This window comes from Ctenopharyngodon idella, chromosome 3 (genome assembly GCF_019924925.1).
Source record: "Ctenopharyngodon idella isolate HZGC_01 chromosome 3, HZGC01, whole genome shotgun sequence".
Lineage (NCBI taxonomy): Eukaryota > Metazoa > Chordata > Actinopteri > Cypriniformes > Xenocyprididae > Ctenopharyngodon > Ctenopharyngodon idella.
The window spans coordinates 17,977,604-17,987,815 of NC_067222.1; the positions used below are offsets into that span (position 1 = coordinate 17,977,604).

The 10,212-nt window shown below is 38.9% G+C and overlaps 1 protein-coding gene across 1 annotated transcript; it reads left to right on the plus strand.

Annotated features, from left to right (window-relative positions):
* The first annotated feature begins 5,379 nt into the window (after nt 1–5,379).
* Nucleotides 5,380–9,199, plus strand: LOC127508170 (zinc finger protein 239-like). The gene is made up of 2 exons (XM_051885900.1): nt 5,380–6,587; nt 7,116–9,199. Exons 1-2 carry the CDS (start codon nt 5,602–5,604, stop codon nt 7,198–7,200), a joined length of 1,071 nt encoding a protein of 356 aa, XP_051741860.1. The 5' UTR covers nt 5,380–5,601; the 3' UTR covers nt 7,201–9,199.
* Nucleotides 9,200–10,212: the final 1,013 nt, after the last annotated feature.

The following is a 10,212-nucleotide window of genomic DNA, read 5'->3' on the forward strand; positions in this document are numbered from 1 at the left end:
GGCCCGCAGTTCACTTCACGGGTCTGGGCAGCGTTCTTCAAACAGCTGAACGTCAACATCAGCCTCTCTTCTGGGTACCACCCTGAATCCAACGGGCAGACTGAGCGCATGAATCAGGAGCTCACAAGATTTCTACGCACGTATTGTCAGCATAATCAATCCGACTGGAGCCGCTACCTAATGTGGGCCGAATATGCTCAAAACTCCCTGCAGAAACCTGCCACTGGCATCACTCCGTTCCAATGCGTCCTGGGGTTCCAACCACCTCTCTTCCCATGGTCTGGGGAACCATCCAACTTACCCTCTGTAACTGAGTGGATGCGCCGAAGCGAGGCGACCTGGGACATGGCACATCATCACCTGCAAAGAGCTGTAAGACGACAGGAGGTTCAAGCCAACCGACATCGACGCCCCAATCCTTCATATGCTGTGGGACAGTGGGTTTGGCTGTCCACCAGGGATCTACGACTCAGACTTCCATGCAGAAAACTCAGTCCCAGGTTTGTAGGGCCTTTTCAAATCACAAAACAAATCACACTTGTATCTTTTCGTCTCAATTTACCTGCTAATTACCGTATTTCTCCCACTTTTCATGTATCGTTGCTGAAACCCTCCAGGGGCCCGAGGGAGGAGCCGGAGGGAGCCGAGGCCCGCAACCCCCCACCCCTGATCATTGAGGGCGTGGAAGCCTACCAGGTTCGAGGGCTACTCGATTCCAGGCGCCGGGGTAGAGGACTGCAATATCTGGTGGACTGGGAGGGGTACGGCCCGGAGAAGCGATCCTGGGTCAACGCGGATGATATCCTGGACCCATCTCTAATTGAGGAGTTTCATCGGACGCATCCGGAGAGACCGGCCCCTCGACCACGTGGCAGACCCCGGCGCCCGCTTCCTCGCGTCTGGAGCCGCTCGCGGGGGGGGGGGGGGGGGGGGGGCTCTGTCACGAATATGGTTCCCGCGGCTCTTCCTCCCGGCCGCCGGAGGGAGCCGTCACCGGAGTTCTGATCATTTCCCATTCGGACTACATTACCCATGGGCCCTCATTCCTGAGACTGATTGCTCACGCACCTGCGCCGCATTACACTCACACTATTTAAGTAACACACACACACACTCTCACACTGCGAAGTCTTGATTTGCCTAGATGCTTCAGTTCCCATATAGGAACCTAAAACTTGAGCTTGGACTGCACATGTGCATTGGCTGGTCTAGCCTAAAAAATAAGCCTTTTTAACTCTACTTAAGTATAAGAAACAAAATTTAAGGGACAGTTAATGTCAACATTAGTTGCTGATTTGGAATATAATATTAATCATGTAATAGTGTAATTAAGAGTTCTGTGAGCAGTTTTTGAGATTTCAGATTCCCCCATTCAAATCGACAGGACTTAAATGTTTGAAATAGATACACAGAAGCATTACAAATATGGCCGCCAAGCAAACAGATGTATCTTGAAAGGGATCTTGATTTAACAATGGAAGATGCAATTACAATGAGAATGAAAGAATTAATAATAATGAAAGTCCTAGGAAAATATTAGGCAATACAAGTATTTAGATTAGAATATAAAAAACAACATAGAACAAATTGTTAGGATGAAGTTCTTGAATACTGCAATAAAGATAAAGTGTACAAAAACCAGATTGTTCTTTAAAGGCTTCTGAGTTTTTCTGGAATCTGCAGATTAGCGAGAGAAACATGTACGAAGGGAGTAAAGCAGTCTTCTGACCAGGATTTATAGGTTAGTCCTTCACCTCGGAGAGTAGGTGCTCTGAAAGCTCATAAAACAACATGCTTTTAATAATATAGACACAGAACAAGAGAAACTTGGCAAAACAACCTGGAATATGGGGAGAGATTTAGGAGATAAGGAGACATTATTTAACCTCAAAAGAGTTTGGACGACAAAACTATTAAAGGAAGATACAAATGCAGAATGATAATATTTAAATAAATCAATTGACAATTTTTTTTAGAAAAAGTGACAAGTCAGATGAGTTTATACAATGTGTTATATAAAGCTGTTATATTGTATATGCCTAGAAATATGGATGTATAAATGAATTGTAAAGTACAGTGTGAAGGAATATATATGTTTACATTTCCATTTTGTTTTATTAAAACTGCAGAGTAAAACCGCATGCATGTAATACAGATACATGTTGTCTGGTGGGAAAAAAAGGAAAAAGATTGAGAAAACTAGTCTTTATTTAAAACAAAATTTTGTTAAACCTACAGCAAAAGGTTATTTGCACAGAGAGAAGCTAATAAGTGTCTGACAACAGAAATAAGACAGCACAAGCTTTATGTGAGAATGCATATAAGTAATGATATGGACCGGAAGAGAATACTGTTAGGCAGTGTGGAATATAATAACTACAAAATGAGAGAACAGGTAGTGGAAACCTGGATGAAACTGATGTTAGTAAATATTGTTATTAAATAATATTTACTGTGAATAAAAAATGCTTTAAGGGCAAAAGAGCTAATAATAATCAATGGAAAGATATATGTGACCAATGTATGTTTGAGAGACCTGTGTAATGATTGGCAAATACAAAATTAGGAAATTAAATGTGCTTTGCTTGCCAAACACACTATGGAACTTTTAAATGTAATGGTGTTTTAAAACTAAAATTAATTATTCCAGAAAAGGCAATTGATTTAATCACAATACACTATTTTGATGCAAGGTTTTTTGATAAACCCATAATTCTCACTCCAGGCAAAACTCTAAAGTTGGCAGCCCTCTCTCAGGGTTCACTATTTTCCCCATCCACTCAAGCTCCTCTCTTTTTCTTTTTCTTTTTTTTTTTTTAACTCAAGCTCCACTCTGCCTTCTGCGGCGCTTGATGGCGTAGCAGTCGAGATATGCACCCTTACTAGGACACAGCTGAGAAATTAAGAAAAAATAGGACGCAGCCTTCAGATTGAGAAGCGATTTGACCGATTTGATCCTCTATCTTTGGCGGCTGATGACGTCCCAGCTCGCGCGTTTCATTCCCCCATTCAGTTTCAGCGTCGAGTTTTCTGAGGTGAATCTAGCAGTTTAAGGTATTTCTCATATTTACACGACCATCAAACACACTTTATACAGTTTGATCAAACGACAGACTCATTTCTGTGTTGTTGTCGTCGAGCACAGCGATACTTGTGCGTCTTTTCTGTCGTCTTCCTGCTGAAATAAACATTTAGTGCAGCAGCATGTGAGGAAAATATGTTGAATTCATTCAGACCTGAGCGATTTTGTGTTCGTTTGTGTGATTGTTTCGATGTTTTATAGTGAGAACTGTAACTGAATGTCAAGTCAAAAGTCAAAGTTTGAGATCTGTGAGGAGAATTGATGTGAATCGATCTCAAGTGTTGCTTCCGCCATTTTATTTCTACTCCTTTAACATCTTTGGCAGATCAAATGTGTTAGTTACTTTACTTTAAAATATACTGGAACAGATGCTGTTAAATACTTTACAATGAGCCACGTAAGACATTTTAAATCAGTACATAAATGTTATTCGAATACGGGTTTTCAGTGTAAACATTAGGCTTTTTATGATCATTATCAGTTTCAGTACAAAACTAACATGTTAATGATCTTATTACATTGCAGTGAGTTATTAGAAAATCCAGCTATGTTAAGATGGACATATTATGTTGTAATATTAAGCTGAATGTTATTAGTGTTTGTTCTAAGACCGTTCTTAGATGTGTAATTTAGTATAAAAACATTTGCATCCTTTTGTTTTGTGCAAATGTAAGTTGTAATATTGTTTATTTTGTGTAGGCCTAGCCATCTGATTTATCTCATATAGGATGCATTTGGTTAAGAATAAACACATAACGGTGTTGGTGACGTGTTGAATTTGTCGTTATATTTGATTTATTAAATGAGTAATTTAATTAATGGGTTAGTTTCTGTCTTTAATTACTCACCCTCATGTCGTTGTACACCCGTAAGACCTTCGTTCATCTTCAGAACATAAATTAAGATATTTTTGATAAAATCCTGTGGCTCAGTGAGGCCTGCATTGAGAGCAATAACACTCCCTTTTTCAATGACCAGAAAGCTACAAAAGATATGTTTAAAACAGGTCATGTGACTACAGTGGTTCAAACTTAGCATTATAAAGCGATGAGAATACTTTTTGTGCGCCAAAATAACGACTTTATTCAACAATATCTAGTGATTTCGAAACACTGCTTCATGAAGCTTCGAAGCTTTACGAATCTTTCGTTTCAAATCAGTGGTTCGGAGCGTGTATCAAACTGCCAAAGTCACGTGAACTATTGAAGTTTCAAAATATGATGTAACGAAGCCTCATTTACTGAAATAACGGGATTTTGGCGCTCTGAACCACTTATTTCAAACAAAAGATTCTTAAAGCTTTGAAGCTTCATGAAGCAGTGTTTTAAAATCGACCACCACTAGATTTTGTTGAAAAATGTGCCAAAAATTACAAAATAACGACAAAGTATTCTTATTTCTAATATTAAAGTTGAACCACTGTAGTCACATGAACTGTTTTAAATATGTTTTTAGTAGCTTTCTGGGCATTGAAAAAGGGAGTGTTGCTGGCGATGCAGGCCTCACTGAGCCATCGGATTTCATCAAAAATATCTTAATTTGTATTCTGAAGATGAATGAAGGTTTTACGGGTGTGGAATGACATGAGGGTGAGTAATTAAAGACAGAAACTTAATTTTTGGGTGAACTAACCCTTTAAATGATTAAATCACGTAAATCACGACTCAATTTAATATCCTTCTAGCCATTGATTTAGACTTTCTCGTTTTGAGCAACATTTGCACACCCTGTCATGCTGTTGACTATATGCCACTGCAGTAGACGCATATTGCAGTATTAAGGCTAACGATTAATTGATTAATTTAAACAAGGATCGATCATAGGAATTGGTTTAAATTTATATCCCCGAATGAAATCGTAGATCGCGTTGACACTAGCCTGAATTGATGCGGGTGACATTGTCCTTACACTTCTATGTCCTTTCACTTCATATTCCTCTCTTTGAATTAGTTTGATGTACTGAAAATGAAATTGACATTTTTTTTCTTTCTTTTCAGTCCTGATGGATGTGAAGGAGGAGAGTGAAGAACTGAGTGAAGTGGAGGAGAAACATTATGTCAAACCTGGAGAAAGAAGAGCCAAGAAATCTATAACCTGCACTCAGTGTGGAGTTTCTCATACAAATGTCATCTTGAGATTCACATGAGAGTTCATACTGGAGAGAAGCCGTTCACGTGCGATCAATGCGGGAAGAGGTTCATACAAAAAACATCTCTTAATCAACACATGGGAATTCACACCGGAGAAAAGCCATACAAGTGTGTTCAATGTGGAAAAAGTTTCACATACAAAAGTCAACTTGAGATTCACATGAGAGTTCACACTGGAGAGAAGCCTTATGTATGCCATCAATGTGGGAAGAGTTTCAGTCAGTCAGTCAACACAACTAACGACACACGTGAGAATCCACACCGGAGAAAAGCTATTCGTATGTCATCAGTGTGGGAAGAAATTCATAGACAAAGAATATCTTAAGCTTCACATGCAGATCCACACTGGAGAGAAGACTTACACAAATAATGACTGCGGAAGTAAATTTCTTAGAGCATCTGAGAGTTCATATGAAGGAGAAGCCACATTCATGTTTTGTATGTGGAAAGAGATTTTCGCAGCTGTGTAGTTTACAAGAGCATGAGAAACTTCAGAGAGAGTACATGTGCTTTGAGTGTGAGAAGACTTTTACTTCAGGAAGCCATTTAAAACTGCACCAGAGAATTCACACTGGAGAGAAACCTTACAAGTGTTCACACTGTGACAACAGATTCAGTCTGTCAGCACATCTGAAAACACATGAGAGGATCCACACTGGAGAGAAACCTTACAAGTGTTCACACTGTGACAACAGATTCAGTTTTTCAGCACATCTGAAAACACATGAGATGATCCACACTGGAGAGAAACCTTACAAGTGTTCACACTGTGACAACAGATTCAGTCTGTCAGCACATCTGAAAACGCATGAGAGGATCCACACTGGAGAGAAACCTTACAAGTGTTCACACTGTGACAACAGATTCAGTCTGTCAGCACATCTGAAAACACATGAGATGATCCACACTGGAGAGAAACCTTACAAGTGTTCACACTGTGACAACAGATTCAGTTTTTCAGCACATCTGAAAACACATGAGATGATCCACACTGGAGAGAAACCTTACAAGTGCTCACACTGTGACAACAGATTCAGTTTTTCAGCACATCTGAAAACGCATGAGATGATCCACACTGGAGAGAAACCTTACAAGTGTTCACACTGTGAAAAGAGATTCAATCAGTCATCATCTCTGAAAACACATGAGAGGATCCACACTGGAGAGAAACCTTACAAGTGTTCACACTGTGACAACAGATTCAGTCTGTCAGCACATCTGAAAACACATGAAAGGATTCACAGCAGAGAGACGTGTGATCAGTGTGGAAAGAGTTTCTCTATTAAAAGTCACCTGAAGCTACACATGAAGACCCATGCAGTGGAGAAACCACATCACCACAGACTGAGATCACAGTAAGTGGTTCATCTTTATGTGCTGAGAAACAAAACCCACTTTTACATCGTCAGGCTGAAGAGTTCATAGATTGGTAAGGCACGGTTCCAGTTCTGTTTCCACTTGAGTCTGGTACAGTACGGCATGATTAAAAATGGTCTCGGTCTGGAGTTCTCGGCACACCACCATTTTCTCTGTAGCTGACTAAGTGACGCAGAAAAGCGTTTTGAGTGGCATAAACACAAAGTAATAATGAAATTAAAAGAAATATGTGATCATTTTCCATAACACGATCACTATTTACATATCATCAGTAAAGTTTGTGTTACCAAGCCAACGACTGATGTATTTGTATTATTTATGTGATATAATTAAATCTAGTGTATGATTAAAATGATGAGTTGGTCTAGTGAAATTTTGCTTGACCCCATAGGAGTTTAGTTGTGAGCAATCTAATGTTTAAGAGCCCTAACTTTAGAAACTGTTTTTGTTCACTAATTTTGTGATTTTTCTGGTTTAATCACAATCAGATGTTTTTTCTATTGTAGAATTATTGTTTGTCCTCACTATTCGGGAAACAGACACAGTCTCTATAGAATGGACTACACACACTTCTATCAATTAAGTGGATAGAACAAAGACTGTGATTTGAGGTTTGACTTGGAGATGTTGTCTGACAGAAGATTCGCTCTGATTCTGCTGGGGTGCAGGCCATCAGCATGGAAGAGCCTAGGTTGCTCCCAGAAAAGATTCCAGTTATTTACAAAGAGCTAACCCTAACCCTAACCCTTACAAAGAGCTGAGCAGAGCCCCCTGCTGGCCTCACTGAGTGAATAGATCCTGAAAGATAAAGTAGATCAAAACTTTATTTGTACACAAATGTGTTTTAAAATCTTGCGAAAAAACTAATGTAAATAAAGTCAAACTGCCCAACCAAAGCAAACACTGATCACAATAATGGTGACTTCAAAGTAAACTATTAACTATTGATGTTTATTTTATGTTTTATGAGATATTTCATGCCTTTTTGATGTTTTATGAGAGATTTCATGCCTTAAAAGTTTATTTAATTTAAGGCTGTGGCTAGAAGTCAGTTGCAGTTCTTGTTTCTGTTCGTCTCTTCTCTTTTTTTTTTTTTTTTTTTTTTTTTCCTTCAGTGATTCTGCTTGTTAAGAGCAGGTGTTCGTCACTAATGCTCAGTCATCGCTTGATTAATCACTTAATTATCTCATTACCTTCAACACTGCTTCAGGGGCCGTTTACACGACAGCATTTTCCATTAAAAAGTGTTAATTTAACACTGGGGATTTTGCTATGAAGTGCAATAAATAAAGTGCCTTGAGTGTTTTTATGATCAATATTTGTGTTCTCGTGTTCTTTTTGATCAAATGTTTTCTAGCATTATACTTGAGAGATTCCATGCTATTTAATTTTGAATGCATTTTGTTAATATATAACCTGAAGAAATCCTGATGGAGTCATCTGACCTGTTTGAACACACCCATGTGATCATAAACTCCACCCTCTTACAACACTTAGTGGGAAGAGACTGACTCATTATAGAGCTAAAGTTGGTTTTTGATTGAATCACTTCCATTGTAAAAATTGTTATTACTTTAGGGGCCACTTAAATGACACCTTTCCTACTGAAAACCGAGTACTTTTAATGCATTCTTGCCGTTCATTTACATGTTTAGTCTATGGGTTTGCGTGTTTGAGTGTGTGTGCACAGAAGCTTGGTCTTTTTAAAAAAAGTTATATTTGCCAAATTACTTTACTGGTCCGCATAATGAGTTGTGTCCGCGGATCTATGCGAACTGGAATAATTTTAAAAACATTTCATCTATACATAGATGCAGGGGAGAGATTAGGTGAAACGTTAGGGCTGTGTTATCATCATGTCTAGATGCAGGTCCTTCATCTCATCTGGATACGGCCTGGATCTGGCAGGCATCAGGTGTTTTGGGAAGTGTTCCCGGTTCCGGCTGACCTAATCTATGCAGCCTAACAATTTACATGATTTGAATTATAGAAGTAGATAATGTGTAATGTGTATGCAAGTTTAAACAGTGTGTTTTTAGTTTAGACTTAAACTGACAGAGTGTGTCTGCTTCCCGAACAGTGATAGGAAGATTGTTCCAAAGTTTAGGTGCTAAATAGGAAAAGGATCTGCCGCCTGCAGTTGATTTTGATATTCTAGGTATTATCAACTGGCCTGAATTCTGAGATCACAATAGACGTGAAGGACAATAATGCATTAAGAGCTCACTCAGGTACTGGGGAGCTAAACCATTAAGTGCTTTGTAAGTAATTGGCAAGATTATAAAATCTATACGATGTTTAATAGGAAGCCAATGCAGTGTTGACAGAACTGGGCTAATATGGTCATACTTCCTGGTTCTAGTAAGAACTCTAGCTGCTGCATTTTGTACGAGCTGTAGTTTATTTATCAGGCGAGCAGAACAACCACCCAGTAGAGCATTACAGTAATCTAGCCTTGAGGTCATGAACGCATGAACTAACTGTTCTGAATTTGTCATTGAGAGCAAATGTCGTAGTTGGAAGATGGAAGAATGTGGTTTTACAGATGCTAGAAACATGGCCTTCAAATGAAAGATTGGTATCAAAGAGCACACCCGAACCTGGGTGTGCTCTTTGATACCAATCTTTCATTTGAAGGCTGATCTAACTGATGACGAACTGATGACGAAGACTTAACCGAGCAGCCATCAAGTGTTAGACAGTATTCTAGGTTATTACGTGAAGAAGTTTTTGGTCCAAAAATTAGAATCTCTGTTTTTTTCTGAATTTAGTAGTAGGAAATTACTGTTCATATAATTTTTTGTGTCTGGCACGAAGAAATATAGAGCTGAGTATCATCAGCGTAACAGTGAAAACTAACGCCATGCTTCCTAATGATATCTCCCAAGGGTAGTATGTACAGAGTGAACAGCAACGGTCCTAGTACTGAGCCGTGTGGTACTCCATATTGAACTTGTATTCGATATGACATCTCTTCGTTTACCACTACAAACTGATAATGGTCAGATAAGTAAGATTTGAACCATGCCAATGCAATTCCACTAATGCCAAATTTTTCAAACAGTAAAAATGGCTTCAGCAGCTGAAGATGATTATATTTGTCCTGTTTGCTGTGAAATCTTCAAGGCTCCTGTTCTTTTATCATATAGTCAGTTTCTGTAAAGAGTGTTTTCAACAGTTCTGGAGAACCAAGAAAACTCAGGAGTGTGCTGTCTGCAGGAGAAGATCCTCAAAAGATAAACCTCCATTTAATCCGGCGTCACAAAACTTGTGTGAGTCGTTCCTGAAGGAGAGAAATGAGAGGCGTTCATCAGGATCTGAGGAGATCTGCAGTTTACACAGTGATAAACTCTGTGTGTGTAGCCTGTGTGTGTAGTGTGCAGAGATTCAAAACAACACGACAATCATAAATTCGGACCCATCGGTGAAGTGGTTTCATCACATAAGGTAAGACAAATGACTCTTGTTTCACATGTTAAATAAAAATTATTCATAAAGGGGGGCTTTCGCATAAAAAGAACATTTTCATAGTTCACTGTATTGTCATCTCTTCTTCTCTTAACTGTTATCTGGTGTTTTATGTATTTTTGTTCAATTCTAGGA